At 44.4% G+C, this 20,917-nt stretch overlaps 1 protein-coding gene and 1 pseudogene across 1 annotated transcript in view; one reads left to right on the forward strand and one right to left on the reverse strand.

Annotated features, from left to right (window-relative positions):
* Positions 1–2,269: 2,269 nt before the first annotated feature.
* Positions 2,270–3,487, forward strand: LOC140219115 (uncharacterized; annotated as a pseudogene).
* A 1,529-nt stretch (positions 3,488–5,016) lies between these two features.
* Positions 5,017–20,917, reverse strand: part of LOC126523641 (beta-hexosaminidase subunit beta-like) — a 71,227-nt gene continuing 55,326 nt past the window's right edge. Inside the window, exons 12-15 of the mRNA XM_055066726.2 lie at positions 16,485–16,641; positions 12,951–13,041; positions 8,963–9,067; positions 5,017–5,161 (exon numbers count right to left, since the gene is read on the reverse strand). Coding sequence (XP_054922701.1) covers positions 5,101–5,161; positions 8,963–9,067; positions 12,951–13,041; positions 16,485–16,641 — 414 coding nt within the window. The 3' untranslated portion in view covers positions 5,017–5,100. The remainder of the gene's footprint in view (positions 5,162–8,962; positions 9,068–12,950; positions 13,042–16,484; positions 16,642–20,917) is intronic.

The following is a 20,917-nucleotide window of genomic DNA, read 5'->3' on the forward strand; positions in this document are numbered from 1 at the left end:
CTCAGCGATAACATTAATTGCTTAGCGGATTAAACGCGTTCCCTGAAAAAAAAAGGATAAATAAGAACGCAGGTGCATGCGCTTGTAATAATTATTCAGCATTGGCAGTATGCTAATTAAGATTATGATACACAGTGCCTGCTTCTAGACCGTTTGTAGCGGTTTTAGATTTTAGGTACATGTTACCCCATCAGATAATGCAGTAATTAATGTGTCAGTGGATGAAGGCGAAATACAGCGGCGAAGCTACAGGTCGTGATAAGAAATCTCTAATGCCCTAATTATGCCCTAATGAGTGTGCATATTCCATATCATAACGTCATTTTGGTATGAGTGAGTGATATGGCCTTGGAATTTTACGTTACAGTCAATATTTACACCGAAATATACATATCCTTTAATTAGCGATAATAAAACATGGCCACCAATGGAAATTAGCGAAATGCACGTTGCTGATTGTTGTTGTGATTAAAAGAAAAGAAATACACTTCAACTGTAGATTTTAGTCCGTTCTAGAATTCCGTATTACCTCCAGCGTGCCTCGAAGACTCGATGAATCATGCGTATGAGTGGCCAGACAGACGGGCCAGCATGCTAATTCCGCCACCGAGTTGTTTGCGCTTTAAACTTTTTGAAGCCGAAAATTCTCTCAATAACGTGCTTACGCTTTATTCTTGCTCATCTTCTTGTGCACTGGGACATCTACGTGACAACATATAAGCGGTGAGCAGTGGACGAACAAGGAATGTCGCCAGAGCCAATACTTCACGAGAAGACTTGCCTTTGTCAAGACAGCAGCAGGGTGCAGTTGAGTTGCTGCCCTGGCAAAGTCCTCTCGCCGAAACCGTAATAATTGTAATAATTATTCAGCATTAGCAGTATGATCAGACATCGACATTCCTTGTTCGACTACTGCTCATCGTTTCAAGCCTAAACCTTCCTGTGAACTTCTGTCTTGTTTCAATATTCAGTTAGACGAGACTTTTATCGCAAAGTGCTCGGCACCTCCAAAATCCTTCCCTATATAGGTCACTTATATGTGAAGATCAGGCAGCCGATAGAGCTGCCTTCGTCTCATCTCACTTCATCTTCATCATGCTTAATCTCACAGAATATGCTAGTCCGGCCCAATTACTGTCATCGAGGTTCACGCAAGTTCCGCGCTGAAACATGTGAATGTACTGCTGCAGAGCATCGAATGTCATTATTGCCCCCGAAGTCGTTCATTTTTGTTTCCGTGTTAAGACTCATCATCGCTGTTGCCTACGTCAACCTCCACCTCTTACCCGCCTTTATTCGCTTCGACGACATCGTCGGTCATCGGTGCTGAGCTACTCACTTCATTGACAGCCTCGACGTTTGGTCAGCCGTGACACCCGCTGCTGTGTTTCAGCAACCGGAGTACGAGTTAGTGTAGTAGGGTAAATCGACCAAAAAAACTGATTTTTTGATTTCACCAATAAAAAATAACACACACTGTGGGGACCAAAACAGTGCAGCGGCGAGCGCTCTAAGCCATTTAAATGTGGCGCCAATAACCGCGCCTCCTGGTATTTAAAAGTGACAGACGCGAGGGTTTGTTTACATGTTGTTTTCCGTCATTTTTTCAGTGTTTACGTAATTTTTATAAAAAAAAAATATGGTTAGATCTGTTAACTATATATATTCACTTTTTGGCATTCTTTATAAGTTGCGGTTGCAAATTTGTCCACCAGGGATGCTCTTATAGCGAATCGAAGCCTACTGGTTGTTTTTTGTTGTGGGCACCTTCCACGCGTGTTATTTGACGTTGTATTGCCGGGTATTTTGCCTCATTATGGTAAGAACGGCTGGGAAGTGGACGAGGAAGAGGAAGTTTCGCGGCAACCAATTTACAAGGAAAGAAACGAACGAAGAGCCGGCGCGTCGAAGTACTAGTTTTTCAAAAGTATGGGTGAGTGCGCCCTGTGAAACATTCAGCGTGGAAGAGGCTACCGCTTCAGGATTTCGTTTCGTTGACATTGAGATCCTTCGAGACTTTCTACGGGAGTCGGCATTGTGCAAGAAATACGGGAAATGTGAGCTTCAGCTAAACGAACAAATTGATGAGAGGAGTGAACTGGCGTGCACCATGAATGTCTGTTGCGATGAATGCTGTGCGACGAGCTCATTTAAGACATCTAAGCGATCACAAAGAGGCTTGTTTGAGGTAAATGAACGGTTTGTGTTTGCGCTACGGACATGTGGAAAAGGACTGCTGGCTGGCCGTGTGATATGCGCTGTTATGAACATGCCTCCGCCGCCTACGAAATTTGCGCCGTACACTGCGCGCCTACTTCATGCAACAGCGACAGTTGCTTCACGAAGCATCCCCCGGGCCGTTGACAAGGTGAAGGCTGACATGCATGGCAGTTCCGAACCACAAGAAATCGCTGCTACTGTGGATGGAACCTGGATGAAGAGAGGGCATTCGTACCTGCACGGTGTCGTCACACTCATTTCAGCTGACACAGGCAAGGTGCTAGATTTCAAAGTGGAGACTAAGTTCTGCTATCTGTTCTGCTAACACACATTGGACCGTCTAGAGGTATGGAAGCTGCGGGTGCTGTGAAGATTTTTGCGCAGTGTGTTGAAAAACATGGAGTGATGTACACCAAATATATTGGTGACAGGGCAGCAAGGCATACTTTGCTGTGAATGAAGCAAAACCATATTGCAAAGACATTGAAACGCACGAGTGTGTCGGCCATGTCCAAAAGCGTATGGGAACCAGGCTTAGAAACCTGAAGAGCAGTTTGAAAGGTAAGAAGCTGTCAGATAGACTTCCACTAGACTTCCTCTATCTGGGAGAGGCCGTCTCACAGAGAAGAACATTGACTCCCTACAATTTTACTACGGCAAGGCCATTCGTGAGAACAATGATAGCTTAGAAAGCATGGGAAAGGCCGTGTGGGCAATCTATTTGCATAAGTTATCCACTGACGAAGAGCCCAACCATGGAGTGTGCCCCAAAGGAGCGTCATCATGGTGTGGGTACAACCGTGCCCTCAGTGAAGGTAATACTGGGGCATATTGCCACAAAAACAGCCTGTCAACTGCTGTTCTGGAAGCAGTCAAGCCAGTGTTCCAGGCTTTATCGTCTCCATAGTGTCTCCACGGAAGGACACAAAACACCAACGAGTCAATGAATCAGCTGATTTGGTACCGCTGTCCGAAAACAACATTTGTTGGCACTGACACGTTGAAACTTGCCACTTGCGATGCTGTGGCGTACTACAACGACGGCAATCAAGCACGAATCGCTGTTTTGGAAAGACTTGGCATCACGCCTGGTGTGTTCTGTACAGTCGGTCTGAACCGGCTTGATCAGGAGCGTGTTGAAAGGGCTGAGTTCCGAAACTCATCGGAAAGCAAGGAGCATCGCAGAAAAAAGAGAAACATGAAGAAAGGCTTTGGAGAAGACACCAAAAAAGCCAGAAAGTGTGTGTACTCTGCTGGTGCATGTTGAACTGTTGTAGTGCAGGTGCAAACATAAAAATGCGTTTTTCTCAAAATCAGTTTTTTTCAAAATTTTCGGAACTTGATCTACCTTTTCTGGAAAACTATACAGCCGATTACGCCGAAATTCTCCCAGATTATACTCGCATCCCTTGTAAGTAATCTGAACTTAAATGTTTGAAAAAATCACTCAGTTATAGTTAAATAAACGACTATTAGAAAGACCCTCCATGGTACGAGACATGTGACGGCAATATTTTTTTTCTTGTGACGTGAATGCGGGAAAGCATTCTTTAAAGGTTCCAGTTAAACGCACTATTATACGGAATTATTGTGCAAGATTTCACGGTCATGCTGTTTTTTGTATCTGAGAAAAGGTACATTTTATTTTCCATCATAGCTTAAAATTTGGTTCTCAACTACAAAAAAAAATAAAACGTTTTGCAGTGAAAAAAATACACAAATTAAGGCCAACGCTATTCCTATTGAGCGTGCAGAATTTCACGCTAATATATAGAACATTTGTTGAGATATAAAGCTAAAACCAAGATGGCTCATGCACCCTACCTTACCCCCTTTTGCAGATGTGCAGTACGACCAAAACAGTCGCCGCGCTCATGAAGTACATCGCGAACTCTATGACTGAGCGCAGCTCAGTCGAGGCTGCGGAAGGCGCCGCCTTATTCATTCCTTGTAAAGAATTTAAAATTAATTAAATTATGGGGATTTACGTGCCAAAACCACGACACCACAATGCGCATTGTGGTGTCGTCTCCCTTCCGTCCTTGCTTGCTGGCGCTAAATATGCTTTCAGTTTACCAACACGCCCAACAAATGGCAATCGCTTTCTTTAACGTGGACTTAAATCTAAGTACACGGGTGCTTTTTCAATTCGCTTCCATCGAAATGCTGCCGCCGAAGCCACGCTTTGATCCCGCGATCTCCTGGAACACCAAAGCCACTAAGCAACCACGGCGGGCGATTCTTTGCAAAGCAACACGTTAGCCGTTTGGGACGCCTAAATCATTTCGTTGCACAGGCAAACTCGTAGTCTTCGCTGTGGAAGACCTGACAACACACAAGAAAGATAAGAATTCGGCAGGGGCACGCGGAATCATTCATGGTACAGGCAATTTCGTTGCACTGGCGTTTATTGTAGATGAATTCGTTTTTATAAACACCAAACTGTTGTCATATCCTCGTCAAAATATTTTATTCCTGTATCTTTCTCAACCAGGACTACCTATGCGATGCCTACAAGGTGGCGTTGGCCTAATGGTTTCGCGGATATTTATATCATTAGCAGCACGCGATGTGTAGAGTTTTGATTGCAGCAGCATTAAATGGTCCAGCAGAACGCGAGACAATGTCACGCACCCCTCCAAAGCTCAGCCGTCATGACCCCCCTATTTTGGCCTGAAAGTGCTCCTGCCATGCATGCTAAAATTTATGCTCAAATTCCACCACTGTAGTAAAAGAACCGTGGTAAAAGAACTGGTATGCTTTTCATTGTCTCAGCATGTGACAAACAGTAAAAAAGAAAGGAAGCTGCAGCACAAGTCGCATTATTTATTTTGCTCAAACTAGTTTGTTCACCACTGATATTGCATATTTCCTTTTCTTTTAGAATAGAACGTCGCATGGGCAGTATCCGGGCCCCACAGGTTGCGCAGCAAATCTCCTCCTGGAAACGTGAGAGAGAAAAAAAAATTTGATGAACCAAAGTCGTACATTTTTCTCGCCGCAATGACATTCTATGCGAGCGCATGCAAAATCTCCTATCAATAGTTTTTCTCCCCGACATCTCACGTTGGCCACCTTAGGTACTCGACTCCTCAATTAGCACATTGCAAAAAAAAAAAAGACGTACGGTTTTAAACACTTACAGAATTTTTTTCACCAGCACGGTGAACTTAACTGCTCAAATCTATTCAATTCGTGCATGTATTTTGTATTTTGCAGACGATATTAACTCGCCTGCATTAACAGAGTTTTACACCCCATACTTTTAACTACATAGGCTTGGCTCTAAAAGCTCGAGAAATTAACAGTACAACGGTTATTTTGGCGAAAGTGTTGCTTTTATCTTCCTTAGTTGGGTTTGCATTACTGTTGGCTAGTTCTTGCCGTTTGCCGTTAGCACTAATTTATTACACAGCTCTTTACTTTGTCCTGTATATTTACCTGGTTGTAAGGTGCAGTATAAATATATAAATAAATGTTATTACTAGCACCATTGTATCATTATTGTAGTATTTGTCGACAGACACCAAAGCATCAAACTATCTCTAGTTTCCCAGTTTCAGTAGACGTGGCTTTTGCGTCATTTATTTTACATGCGTTCAATTCTGATGCGCTGTTGCAATCCAGCAAGTAACGCATTCGAACGATGACTTCCTTTGCCTACTTCCCCCGACATTGGAGCACTTGTGTGACCTCGGTCTACTGCGGCGATGGGACAAAGAAGGAAAAGCAGTGGGGAACAGCAAGAATCATAGGAGCACTGGGGTTAGCTTGTGTTAGCGCTGACATCCCGGCCAGTCTAAGGGAGCAAGCAAGGGTGGACTATGGAGGAGGTTTGGCCGCCGCCGCTTGGCTTGAGTGAGGGCGTCACAGCAGAGTGAAATAAGACCCGGATTTGAACGCGCGCTTTGGTCGAAGGTGGCGCTGGTCGAGTGAGGACAGTCCCAGCTTATCGCGAGCGCTCAGCACTAATATTCACGAGCATATTCGGTGGTTCTGTCACGAAGTATAGCTAGGACAATCACAAGACAAAATACATGCAACACTGGTACCAAAGACTCAAGCTAAATTCGACTCATTGGTACCTATGGGACTTCGAACTCTTTTACACCAGGACGTTGGTCGGTTAGACATCGTCTGCGTGTTGTTCCTGTCCACCTATTTGTCATCGACACCTATCACCGCATGCACATTAACTCTTGCATATCGTTATCCGCTCAGCATGGTAAGCTTTCGGATTTTTCAGACGCCAGCAAATAGCGTAAATGAAAGTCGGGGAAAGCCGCACCACCAAAGTCCACCACATGTTTATACCGACTGTTTACCGCTACTCGATGCAGTATCAAACCTACGGTAAATTCAGAAGAAAGGGGGTTAACCGAGGGGCCTATATTTATTAGTCGTATCATAAGAAGCCAACAAACACTGACATCAAGGACAACATGCAAAAAAAAAAAAACACTTTCCGCAGGTGGGGAACGATCCCAGCGCATGTGGGGATCATATCCGACCTGCGGCAAGTTGATTTTTATTCACTTTCATTTCCATTTTTTATCGTTTCTTTATTTCAATTCTTAAGCACAAGTAATTTCACCTATGTTGTCCTTGGTGTAAGTGTTTGTTGGCTTCTTATGATACGGTAAATCCAGATATTTATAAAATAAGCTAGTTCGATTCCGCCTATGACAAACTACGCAAATAATATCAGGGCATAAGAGTGGGTTAAAAATTAGGCCAATGATGCTGCCGTTTCGGCTGCTGCATTTACCAAGATATCTCATACGCTATCGGCATCATTCACATCTGTAAGTTCAGGTACACGCACTTCATCAAACGCTCAGTAGTGTGCGGCCTCGACAAGGGAGAATTCGTAAACGGAACTTTTGAAAGAGTACGAAACATCCACTCCATTCCACCTTTTTGCCCACAAAGGAAACTACTAATTCAATTACTCATGGCTCACAGCCCTCTTCTATTTTCATGGCTTACGGCTTTCAACAACTAATTTATGCGCCTGTGGCATTCGGTGTCGTGATATCTCACACCAGTATGACAAGTGTCCGCTAACGTCAAATATATCTACTCCCTTAAATAGCAACATCAACAGAGATATTACATCGGTCTATTACAAGAATCTTCTGTAAAATGAACAAAAGAGGGCGTAATTATTTCGATTAATCCATACTATTTCTTCTCTAACCTTTCACTGCTATTCTTACCCTTCGAGTACTCTTTAGCGTACCATAACCTGCTTATCTCAACCACACTACACCTTTTTAAGGCGAAAGCGGTAAGTGGCTCATAAGTAAAAAAATCCGTTGTCTGGCGTTATCGAAAAATGGACCGTCCAGCGTTATGGCGCCAATATTCAATGGCATCAGTTTGATGGGAGTCGAACCCATGACTTTTGGTGTCAATTGAGGCGAAGGTAATCAAGGCACAATGGATTAAGATAGAGTTAAGGCACGCGAACCCACGACCTTTCATTGGAGTCGAACCCACAACTTTTGCTGTTAAGGCGAAATTAGTTAAGGCCCACTTCATTAAAATAGAGTTAATTAAGGCACGCGAACCTATGACCTTTGGTGGAAGAAAACAAGTAATAGGAAGTAACAACGCTTTCGAATTAGAATGCCAGTTAATTTAATTAATGCCTCGTGAGCAGGCAGGCATTCGCCTTCATCCTCTTTAGCGTATGCTGAAGTGATTGCCGTTCTTTTTGCTCACTATTTCTTTTTCCAGTTTTTTTACCGCTTCTTCCAATAAAGCCAGCAAAGGTGGAAGATGCCTCCGATGAAACAGCAACAGGAATGCCTGGCCATATTTCTCTGTACCCTGCCTCTATTTTTCCTCTTTCTGCTTCTTATCTCACATCTTTCACATTCACACTCACACATACTCATACATACATACATACATACATACATACATACATACATACATACATACATACATACATGCATACATACATACATACATACATACATACATACAATATAATCTCATCTTAACACAGATTTTACAACCTCATACCTACACATACATACATACACATACATACATACATACACACATACATACATACATACATACATACATACATACATACATACATACATACATACATACATACATACATACATACATACATACATACATACATACATACATACATACATACATACATACATACATAATCTCATCTTAACACAGGTTTTACAACCTCCAGCCTATCTATTAGCGTGTTATGCCATTCAACCTTCCGCGTTTCCCTTGGGGTAACATGTCGAATATATTTGTCCGTCGGTCTGCTACCAACTTGCTTTTTTGTATTCCTTTTCTTCTTTCTTTTTTCTTCAACAAAGGGGAATGGACTTAATTGTCGATATGAGGCACACGAACACGTAAGGCACTGGAAATTTGCTAACAAACATTCGCCAAAATTGTTTCCCAAGAACAAAGACTATTCCTTTGAAATTCTAAAGGCACGCATAGTTCCGGGCATTTCTTTTTTTTTTTTGTCTTGTTCTGTTCTTCTAAAGAATTTCGAGCGCGAATTAGAAAACTTTACTCGGCGATGTGTTACGACATCCGCAAGTATGCTTCACTTTTCAGCGCAATTGCGTTTAGCTACGTACGTTGCTAAGAGTAGCCATACCAGGCTCCGAAGTCTCACTCAGACCACGCAATTTTTTTTTTGTTGATTCGGAAGCGTTATTGAGGGCACTATGAGCATACTTACTTGAGCATGAGGCAACGCATTTGCGCCAGCCTGCCTTCGACGCCAAGCAAATCCGTTTGCTTCTTAGGGCTCCACAGTGCCTCAGCCACTGCTGACGCCCACGGCCTGGACGATGATAGTAGAGTACATGTGCCGAACGTTCTAAGGCAGGTACCGAAGAACTTTGAAGCGTGGTGGAATTTACAACTTAAAAATTGTGGTCAAAATCTAGGTCACCCGTGCCCTCCCACAATGACTTATAGATTCTGCCTTCTTCTCCTTTTAGGTTCTAAGATAACGTCGGCGCTTCGTAGTAAACCATTGCGCAGGTGCTTGAGTTAGTTCCATCGTCCTTTAAATTGCACTAAAAAAGCAACACACAAGAATGATTGTGTTCCACTCCAGTTTAATTGTTAAGAGACTGCAGAGGCTAGGAACCGAACGTGTGTCCTTGTGCCAAGCAGGTAAAATTTTACCTGATCATTTCGAGAGTTTATCAAGTTTTAGAGAGCGAAGAAGGGAAAGGCCCTTCTCACTGTAAACCTGGTGAACAGCCGAAGCAACTGGAACGGTGACTATTGTACTTTTTACTGCACTGTACTGTTCACAGAGACGGAAAAAAACATATTCAATGATAAATCATAATAACATCATAAGTAATAATCCCAATAAAGAAATACATGGGACAGGAAAAGCCACTGTCTTAATGTCAGGTTAAGAGATTACAGTATGCAGCAGAAATGATCCAGTCGAGGGAATTCGGTGACACACGGCACCCGATGCGGCTGCGCGCCAGTATTCAACTAAACGAAGGGTTTGGCTCGCTGCAGCTCTAAAAAAGCACGTGGTACCTCGAAAGCATACTTAATGTTACACAATGACTCGGGAGACCATGTTGGTACAACTTATGTGGTGCTGGGAGAAACAACTTTCAAATCCACGGGCGAGCATTCGATGAAGAAATAATTGTCAATGTGAAATCAGAAGTGCCTAAATGATTTTTATTTCCATCTTTGATTTCATGTTTGGTATTACTTTCCGTCACTCTAGCTTGTATATATTTGACGTGCGCTAGCAAACAACGAACAGTTGAATTTTTGCGCCTGGGTGTGTGCCCGTTCCATTTGTTTTGTCCTTTGTGTGAACAGCACAGCGCCATAAACGAAATGTTATCCTACCGACTAGCCCCAATCGAAGGCTTATTGGACCATGAGTATACACTTTAACCTCGCTATAATGAAGTTGAAGGGGAAGCCGAAATTACTTCATTTTATCCACTAGTTTGCTATACAACCCATTGCAATTTACCGCAGTGTGCGTGCAACGGTATGAACAACTTTCAACATGCAAGGAAGTCTGTTGATCTGTGCCCCGCAGAACCGCTGCGCCGTGGCGTAAGCGATGAAAATGCAGTAAAATAACAGCAAGACACTCTCTGTCCTCTGCAACATGCGACTTTTTAGCACCTTACGCGGCAGCCGTTATGATAGCATCATGTTCCGATGTGACGGTCTTTCGCTTCCGCTTTCAACTTGGCTCGCCCATATTGTGAAACCCGTCGAAGTGTATGGCCGACAGAGCTTGACACAGCGCCAACACCGCGGCCGTAAACGCGGACGCGTTAGGCCGTTGAAAGCGAAACTATCTGATACGCCGCTTTCTCGTGGACCTGCGACTCCACTGAGGCAGCGCGCCGCCTTGGCTTGGCCGGCTCGTGCCGGTTTCGCGCACTCTCGGAGCGCACGCCTAGCTGCGTCAGCGCAGCGCGGCGCACCGCAGTGAGATAGAGAAGTTAGTCTTTAGCACGCCGCGTTCAAGCATAATCATTATAGTGCACTATAATATGCGACACTGTTCAGGGGCGAATCGCGGTTTGCGCACCTGACGCCGAAAGCCACGAGATTACGCCACCAGAGCATGGGCTGTCGCATCATGCACCACTTCCGATGCGCTACGACGATTAGCATACATCGCGCTTAACAATCTGCTTTTTTTTTACTTGCTAACACGTTAGCGCTAACACGTCCCTAGCTATTTCGACGGCATTGTCCAAATCATCAACTCTGGCTTCTCGTGTGGAGCCATCACAAGGCTCAATAACCGGGCTCATTTCTTCGTCAAGCTCTTCATTCCCAGAGCTGACTGCTAGTGCGGGGTTATAAAATGTCAAGCGGTCTTAAAATATTAGGAACTGCGTTCGCATGATCATTTGATTCACATGATTGTCTGACAACGCCGAAGAAGTTCTCTAACGGATCGCGGCTGAGGATCCGTTAGAGAACTTCTTGGAAATGCACAGAGAACAACTCTGGAAATGCACATTCAACTCTTACAATTACGCCTCACACGTGAAAAAAATGTATGAACGAAAACCTTCTCCTTCGTATGCGGATATCGCTCAAACAATACATGAGTATTATGTAAACAGACTGGCTACTTCATTTCTAAATGTCACAGGATCAACAAACTCTTACATACAGCAAAAGTCATTAATTACAAACGGATTACTTACATAATTATCACTTATTTAGGCGATATCAGTAATGCTAGCTAAAGGTACAAATATTCTATTTATGTACTTATTTACTAAGTTAATAGTGATACATTTCAATTTATCGAACTATATCAAAAGCTATTAAACTACATAAAGGTACCTAATTATCTAAATTAATTCAATAATTAGTAAATAATTAGCGGCATTCAGCTCTTTATCTTGCGGTGGCAACCGCTGCTATAATTCAAACTGGAATACCTCCGGGAAAGTGAAGCCTTTATTTTAAGCAATGCGTATTCTGGACTACATAAACTACGAAAAAAAGAACACAAACAACACAAACTTCGACGTACGCGCTAGCGGCGTACAACCAGGACGACTAACAGCAGGAACGAGTGACGGATGGATGGATGTTGGCGGCGGCGCTGCTGTCTCTTGCGCTGGCTGGCATGCTAGTGCCGGACCTACCCACACTTGCTGCCTCACGGCAATGCATGGCGCGTGCCGCCCCAGAACGCACTAACCCCTTCGAGTACACTTTACCATCATCGATATGTGGCGCGGCGCAGTTAGGCGTAGCCTCAGAGTTGCGATTTTAGAAAGCGGGTGGTGAGCCAACCTTCACCAGGGTACCTGCCGCAGTGAGATAGAGGAGCGAAAAGATAAGAAAGAAATGCTGCCTCTGTGCGCGACTACGCGCGGCGGTGACAAAGACCAGCGCTCCTCGACGGCGTATACGACGCGGGGATTTTGAACTGCCGCGCAGAACGAATGCAAAACCCGGTGGCAAGCGATATGATCGGTTCGCAACGGGGGCTATTTTTGCTGTTGGAGATGAATCTAGTTCACTATATCTAATGGAAGAGCAATTTCACTTCGTTACATCGAGGTTTACAATACATGGATCTCTATGGAGATTTTGAGGGCTAATTGCAATTATTTCGTTATATCCCTTATTTCGTTATATCCGGTATTACTGTAACAAGGTTCAAGTGAACTTGTTTCTTTTCTAATGTCTTCATTCGGTAGAGTCATTGACAACTATTTTATTCTCGGCTTTTTCCTTACCTGCGATGAACTATACCAAATCAATGTCGAAACCGAATGAACATGCCGAATTTAGGTTTAAGGGCTTCAAGCGCATACCATGGATCACCATTCAGAGGCGATAATTAGTCATGGTTTACGCCTCTGGATGGTCAATAATACTCTCGCACCCTTTCGCCCTCACAGACGCAAGAGTGGGAATTATAGACCAATTTGTGCCCTTCAGGACCCCTTAGAGTGTAAACAGGTTCACTGTCTATGATCATATTCGCGGGCGTTGTTTTGTTTTCGCATGTCTTTCTCAATTAATGCGTCCTATCACCCTCAGCATCCCAGGTTCTCCAGCGGAACATCTAGTACAAGCAAGCAGCCAATTCTTGAGATGTGCATGGCAGACTCAATTGAAACCGGAATGAAAACACATTTACTTCTGGTAATTCGGTTTCATTACAGCGGCTGAATTCTTACCAGATGCTGCTGATGAGGTTGGTGCCATCTATGTATTGCCCCGTCGGACCTGTTCCACCTCCTAATACCCGCCTCTTTTGCGTCTGGGTTCCTGAAATGTACATTTTCGCAGGTTTTGCAGCAAAGTATGGGTCATAACACTCACGACATAACTTCTATAACTCTTGGAAAGCGTTTATCTTAGGCTGGTATCAGTTTCAAGATATGCATTCTAAAATTATCAGCAAGCACACGAAGTAACATGCAAGAAAATGAAGCCGCTGAATGCGCAGGGAAGTTTGATTGTTATGTTTGATTGAAATGCAAAAATTATAGCTTAACGGGAAATTAAAGGGGACAAAAAGATAACTTCGCGCGGGTGGGTTCGGTGCCCATCTACGGCAAGTTATATTCTCACCGACTTTCGTTTCCCTTCGTGTGGTTCTGACTGGCAAAACTCAAGCCCCTTCGGTCGCATTATTATTCTCGACGAAGTGGTCGACAGTGGTTCAAGAAAAGATGACTTTGGAGCCAACGCTACGACTTGTCTTCATGGGCGGCCTGACGAAGACCTTCGCCGGAACGTTTACCCCTACGGAATCTCTACTTGGACCACTTTTGTTAATTTGAAATCACTATCTTCCTGTGAGTCTATGTTTTATTTGCTGTTCCAAAAGCGTGCGGCGAAAGGAACAGGAGTTTCAGTTGAACTTGTCCTACAGTGCTTAGAAGGTCGGTTTGTTCACAACGCATTTGAACAACACGGCACTTTGCTGTAATTATGCTTAGCTTGAATCCAGTACTCGTTCGTAAACTCCAAGTATATGTTCCTTAAGAACTCGCTTGATTCAATTCATTATTCATGACATGCACCCAAAAATAATTAGCTCCTTGGAAAATTAGGAATGTATTATTAATTGGAAAACAATGTATTTTATTAGGTAAAGTAATGAAAGGGGCTAGTTGGTGTACATTCATGATCATGGTGCGTTCAGTTTTACACTGACAAAAAATATAACAAGAAAACGAGCAAGGACACCAACCGACGAAGCGCTAGCTACCAACTTTTTATTTTATTTTTTCTTTAATTATGAGCTTTCACGTGTCAAAACCACGATCTGGTTATGAAGTATGCAGCAGTGAGGGACTCCGGAAATTTGGATTACCTGGGGTTCTCATCCCATCGACATGCGGCCGCCGTGGCCGGGAAACATTCTATTTTTGTTGAGGAACACGTTAATATGCAAAGTAAAAAAAAGAGGGAGGGGGGCACTGATAGGCCAGGGGACAATGCGATAGCCAAAACGACAGATCTGAATTGCACCCATTGCGTTTGCAAATTTGATTTCGGCTTCTGCAGACGTGATAGAGGAAGAGCTCACACTCTGGTCTCTTTTTGGATTGCGATAGCTTCACATCCTCTTTACGTTTTAAATGCGTAAGCACTTCTACGCCTACACAACTAGAAAACCAGTCCGTCAGTGACGTAGGACGATCACGTTCAAGATATGAATGCGAACAAATGCTGCCGGAAATCAAGGCAAACAGTAAAAAGCACGAAAATAGAACAGAAAAAGGGAAAGAAAGAAGCCTTGTCAGACCAAACATTTTTCTTTACTTGCACGGACTGTCATACGTGCAAAGAAGACAGCCTGGCGTCCCAACGTGGAAGTGATTTTCTCAGCCCCGCATAAATTAAAAGGCATGTGCAATGAAGTGAATACACAACCCGCGCAAAAAAAAAGAAAAAAACCGCGTCAGACCAAGCATTTTGCCGTGCATGCACGGACTGCCATACGTGCTAAAGAAGACAGCCCTACGTCACAACGTGAAAGAACGTTTCTCAGCGCCACATAAATTAAAAGGTACGTGCAAAGAAATGAAGGCAGAGCCCACGCAAAAAAAAAAGAAAGAAACCCTGTCAGACCAAATACGTCGAGTGCAAGAGTTGTGTGGCATATGACATTCTACTCACATGCAGAATAGGGTTCATCGGTCAGACAGGACGCTTTCTAAATGACAGAATAAGGGAACATAAGCACATGTGTTAGCTCATAACAGCGTCTAGCAACGGGACGGCAAAAGCTCGCCTCTGCTAGATAATACCAGTTATCGGAAAAGGAAAAACAAAACTGAAAGAGAACTGTGGGAGGTTCTCGCTATCCAAAAAGAAGGAAACCGGTGTGTAAGCGCTTCCTCTATCATGCTCACAGAAGCCGAAAATGAGTTGGCAGGACGAAATGGGTGCAATTGAACTCTGTGGTTCTGGCCATCGCGTTGTGTCAAACGACGTATGAGTGTGCCCCCCCACTTCCTTTTCTTTCTTTTTCGTACTTTCTATATTAGCGTGTTCTCTTACAAAAACAAAGAGTTGATAGTTTGCGTTTCGTCTGCCTTCGTCCTTGTTCCATTCTTTGCTATATTTGTTTTGGCCAGTGCAAACACTCATCACTACATAACCATGATTAAAGCATTTCAATTTTTTTTTTTTGCATGTAATGCTCGCCTGTTCAACTAACCCAGCTGAAGATACTTATTGGTTCATTATGCCATATAGCCATTTTTATGTTATAAACTATTTATTGAATATTTCAATACTTATATCTCGTCTAGATTATAGTAGGAATTCCGCTCTGTTACGAAACAACCCGGTGAAACACCATTTATGCTTTTTTTTGTCATCGCAGGTAATCAATGGAACAAATAAGATGGTGAAATTTCGAATAATAGTTTCCTTGCGCAAACACTTGATTAAAAATTATTTTCATGTTGCAAATTAATGTTTTATACACCTCACTGCTATACGCAACTTATTTGCGAGTAGAAGTTAGCAATATCCTCTTTAACATTGCAGCAGTTTTCCTTAAGACATATTGTATATCCCATTTCTCTTATTAAGATGCTTTAACAGATGCAGTTTACAAAACTGCGATATCTGTTATTAGTAATCAGTTATTCATTTGCAAGCTTTATGCTATACCTTTTTTTTTCACGTTGCGCAGTTAAGCACTTTGAAAATCTGAGGCCTTGGTTGAAAATTTTGCTTCTGGCAGTTGGTATGACGTACCTTAATTTCAAACAAATAAATTTCATGGAAACCTGTACAGCGCTTTTCCAGTGAGAGAATTTCTGCGTTTCACATGGACTTGAACATAGGAATCAGAGTTGACCTCTAGGTAAACTTTCCTCTCAAGTGGACAGTGCAGTATGTAGTACAAAGAGTGCTGTCGGCCGGACAAGGAGACGACCAGCTTTGTGTCCCACTCACAATCCTACCTTTGCCCTGCAGTCTGTCTCTATGTGTTAAGGATGCTTCGGTACTAGCACACCATATATAGAGGCGCCATGATCCTAAAGCACATCCGCATGATATAATGTATTATAGTAGCCCAAGGCCACATCCACAAACAGACACACAGAACGTTCATTAAGGTATATTAAAGTTTTCGTTAAGTTGTGTTATTAGGTGAGCACCAACTCGCCCAGCCACATGTCCCTCTGCACTTGTGGATGAACGCCTCCGTGCATCAAAGACGTGAGTGCAGGCAGGCTCACCTTCGAACCCGTGCGGATCGCAGGCATACAGGCGGGTCCAGTTGTGCTCCAGCAGTCCGTCGCAAAAGGCCAATGACCTGTGGCCAGCCGACGTCACCGGACCCATGCGCTCGGCCAATCGAGATGACGGCACTTCCACGAGCACGATACGGGGCACCTACGCAGCACGATGGGTGCTGGGTTGTATTTTGGATACGAAGCGTCAAATGGCCTATTGAGCGAAAAACTGGGCGTCTGTCATCTCTAGGAGCGAAACGGCAACCAAGTTCCCGTTGCCTGCGAGGCCACGTCATGAGCGCGCCCTTACGGAGCAAAGCGGGCGAAAGGGGACCCCTTCTGCAGCACCTGCTGCCACAGACTTCTCCTCTCCACGGCACCAACATAGTAGAAAAATTAAAAAATTAATCGGTGATTACAATATTCCCTAATGCTAAATTTGAGCGTAGCTCTAGGCGTGTTTTAATTTCGCGGTATATTGGCGGGCGCAGACAATCTGTCTCGTGCTGCACGTTGCAAACGAGCGAAGTGTGGCGCGACTGCCTCGATAATCGGGAGATAGCGAGGGTGACGCGTGAGCGCGATTCACAGCAGCCGCCGCAGACAGGCCTCCGTTCAGACAGAGCCTTGTTTCCATATATGGTATCGGTGGTGTCATATCGGTGAACAGACGACGCGCGTTACCCTGGCACCATCGTAGCCATCGTCGCCGCAGAACCCGTCTTGCGTGGGACTACGCTTTTCTTGCCATCCTTTCGCCATAGCCTCTTTTTCCACTTTCCGTTTCGTGGTTCTGCTGCACCCTCCTCGTCCGCTTCCGTCGTCGCGCTGTCGTCGCTATCGCCGCCTTTTATCACCCGCTGCGCTCCGCGTTCGCTCTTTCATCCTTCGCTGTGTTCGTTCTGTCGGTTACGTCGAGGACGCCGATGCTCGCCGCAGGGACGGGCGCCTAAGAGCTGCGCTCTAAAAGGCGCAACAACACTTTTCAACATCGTGAGAAAACAATCGTGTTCTGTACGCAATGCTGCCGTTAACACGCAGACCAAATGAACGCAGCAGCGAGCCCACAACCTCGCGTAATGATCGCTGGCCCACTTTCAAGACCACCTCTCCATCGCCGCCGTCAGTGGCGGCGTAGCCGGAGGCCCCAGCTCACAAACAACAGCCATTGGGCAATTGTTCACGACACTTAGTTATCCGTGAACAAGAGTTCACGCACACGTGTGCACTCCAGCCTTGAGCAAACAGGTAAGCAGTGACTGGTAACGCTTCCCGCCCATCCTGTCACCACTAACGCGCTGCCAGGCTTTACAAAAACTAAAATAATATGACATACCAAACCCACAATTTGTTGATGACGTACGTGCCTTAGTGAGGCACTCCGAATTCATTTTGACCACCTGCGATTGTTCTTCTTTAACGTGCACCTAAATCTAAATACTCGAGTTTTCTAGCAGTTCGTCCCCATCAAAATGCGGCCGCCGCGGCTGGCAAACTAACACGCAACCTCGCACTTAGCAGCGCAACGTGATAGCCGCTAAGCCACCACGGCGGGTGCGTTTGGGACTGTCGGGCAATTTTGTTACACGCCAACTTACCAGGGTTACCATACCGAAGGAAAAAAGCAATCAAGGAGCAATAGGCATGGTATTGCTGTCGCCATTTAACTCAGCTGAGAGAGAACGTTCAGGTTAGAGGGAGTGGAGAACGTAAACATTGGGCTTTTTATGCCTTTTTTATTATTAGGTCCTATCAAAAGTTTTTCCGTAGAAATGTGTCACTCATTCCACTGTGTTCTCAGGCGTGAACATAAATAAATGTTACAAGGCCTTTTGAGAGTTATACACGTGTAATCTACGGCTCCATTTGTAGTGTTTCTTCCAAATTTGTAATCAAAGCGACAGCGCATTTTTGGCTACACTACCACACTTCGCTCGGTCTATCTGACCTCGATACCACGACCGCGTAAAATTAGCTCAGAAAATCTAGCCCCTACTGGGAATCGAATCCGGACATGCAGGTCATCAATGACCACTTGCAGAAGTACGACTGCGCATGCGCCAAATCCGGCCGGGGCGGCGCGTCATGAGCCCCATCTTCTTGGTTGGAAAACAAACGGCGCAGCTCGGGCAGCCCTCGGTAGCGTCGTAGTGGTCGCAGTGTCAGAAGTCAGTGTTACGTGCCCCACGAGGCTGCGAGCGCGGCATGCCGGCTAACTGCGTCGCTTTCGGCTGCAGGAGGTACTACTATGGAAAGGGAAACAGTAATTTCTTTAGATTTCCATCCGCGAAAGTTAGTGCGGATAGGAGAAGTTTGTGGACGGCAGCGGTAAAGCAGTTGAACCCGGACGGCACGCCGTGGCAGCCAACGGCGCATTCGAAGATCTGTGGCGCGCATTTCATCACAGGTAAGTGTGATAAAGCCTTTATTGTTTGACTTTTACGTACTTATTGCGTCTATAAATGCAGGCCGGCCGTCGAAATCCGCTACTTATCCCGACTACGTGCCTAGCCTGTTCACATACAGGAGAGCTGGCAGCGACGCCGATGTTCGGCGGCACAACCGTGCCGCGCAAAAGTGGGAGAGCAAACGTAAGTTTCCTCATTTGCTTTCGCCACACCTCGCATCGCTGTCGTGTGTGTGCATGCGTATGTGTGATTCGAAAGTAAGCCGTACTAACAGGAGAAAGTGATGCCGAACGCCACTTAGCAAATAATAGGGCATTCGAGCAGGTTATTCATCGCCGCTACAGTAAAGCTGCGCTACGCAGAGCTGCGTTTTTCAACGACCGGTCGAGCTGGCCGCAGGTTGGTGCCCTGGAGGTTTTATTTTGCCGTGATCTGCTTCCGCAACGCCGGATTGCAAGCGAGTGTTGGGCGGGAAGTCCCTGAACTAAAACTTCGTGCCTCAGGTGCACAGCAGATTTGTACGCACACCAGGCATTTACATTATTCTTCCTCTGAAGTAGTCGCTTTATTGCTCACCTTTTTTAGACATTTATTGATTCATCTGACGTAAGAAATTTTATTTCATCTCGCTCTTACAATATGTTAAGCTTTGCATTGATAGGTTTGTGCTTGACATCTGTAGGGGCTGCTGCTATAGCTTCTGAGAGCAGCGGAGTGGACCCCGGCACTGTACCAGGGAACGCCCAGCCTCTTGCAGTCATTCAGGGTGAGCATGCCTCATTGACTATGTTTAATACATAAAAATGGGAAGTTTCTATGGAACAACAACCTTGAGTGTCCTAATAAGTGTATTATTCACTGTATGTAGGTACGTAGAGACGTCGCTTATGTATGTAATGTGTCACTCTTTGAGGGATAAAGGTGTAGTGCTGTATATCATTAAGGTACAATGTGTACCATGCCATGGCTAACTTAATGGTACAGAATGTTAACTTGGGTGAAGTTGCTCCAAGCTGATAGAAATAGTTAATAAAAAAGTGGTCACTAGTATGGTTGGCTGTGCATGCATACAGCAGATTCTGTTCCTTCATTTTAGTGAGACTTCTGTATTTATTTTCAGAAGCTGAGGTGCCCATTCAACCCTCTGGTAGTGCAGCTGGGCCCACGGAGAACACGCCTGAACCGAAACCACTAGGAAGTGGTGAAGGTAAGGCGGCCGGCTTGTAGCTCGCCATGCTTGCCATGGTATTTATAGGGTGCTTACTCGTATGGAAATCTGTGAAACAAAGTATTTTGTCATTTGTGGAAAAGTAAGAGGCTGCAAGTATTAAGCCTGGCTATTCTATATCAGGGAAATTATTCCAAAGCATATATGGTTAGGCTAATGGGGTGCCTTTTAGTAATAAGGCTGTCAGCTGAATGCACAGCTGAATTTCTTCTCATCTGATTGGTATTGAAGGTTGTTTTATTGATGGTTGAGTCGAGTGTGATTGTTTTTGTTCCAACTTGCAGCTAAGAGGAAAATATAATGGTGCTGTAAAAGTCATTTACCTTCGCACCACTCAGCTAGCAGTTCTTGTAAAAATATACAGGCAAATTTTGGGAAATATGAAGGAAACAGAAATACAATGTGGTGAAGCACAGTTTTATTTTATAATACAATTAAAATCAACCGCAACCAATGGAAGTCCTTTGTTGAGCAGTCATGTTTAAAAAATTCTGAGATTTTACGTTAGAATCACAATATGACTATGAGGCACACCGTAGTATGGGACTGAATTAATTTTGACCATCTGGTGTTCTTTAACATGCACGAAATGCATGGTACACGGGCAGCAGTCAAAGTATGTAATAATGCAGATTCCAGGACAAGGCAGACAGTTTTGGTTTTTTATAAGAAAAATTGAATATCATCAGCACAACAATATGAATGACCTAAATTGGGCTATTTCTTCTTAGGTGACATGCAAATGAATCTCGCTGGAGAAGACACAGCTACTGTGACATTACAAACATCAGTGAGTGGTA

The sequence above is a fragment of the Dermacentor andersoni genome, chromosome 6 (assembly GCF_023375885.2).
Source record: "Dermacentor andersoni chromosome 6, qqDerAnde1_hic_scaffold, whole genome shotgun sequence".
In the NCBI taxonomy this organism is placed as follows: Eukaryota; Metazoa; Arthropoda; class Arachnida; order Ixodida; family Ixodidae; genus Dermacentor; species Dermacentor andersoni.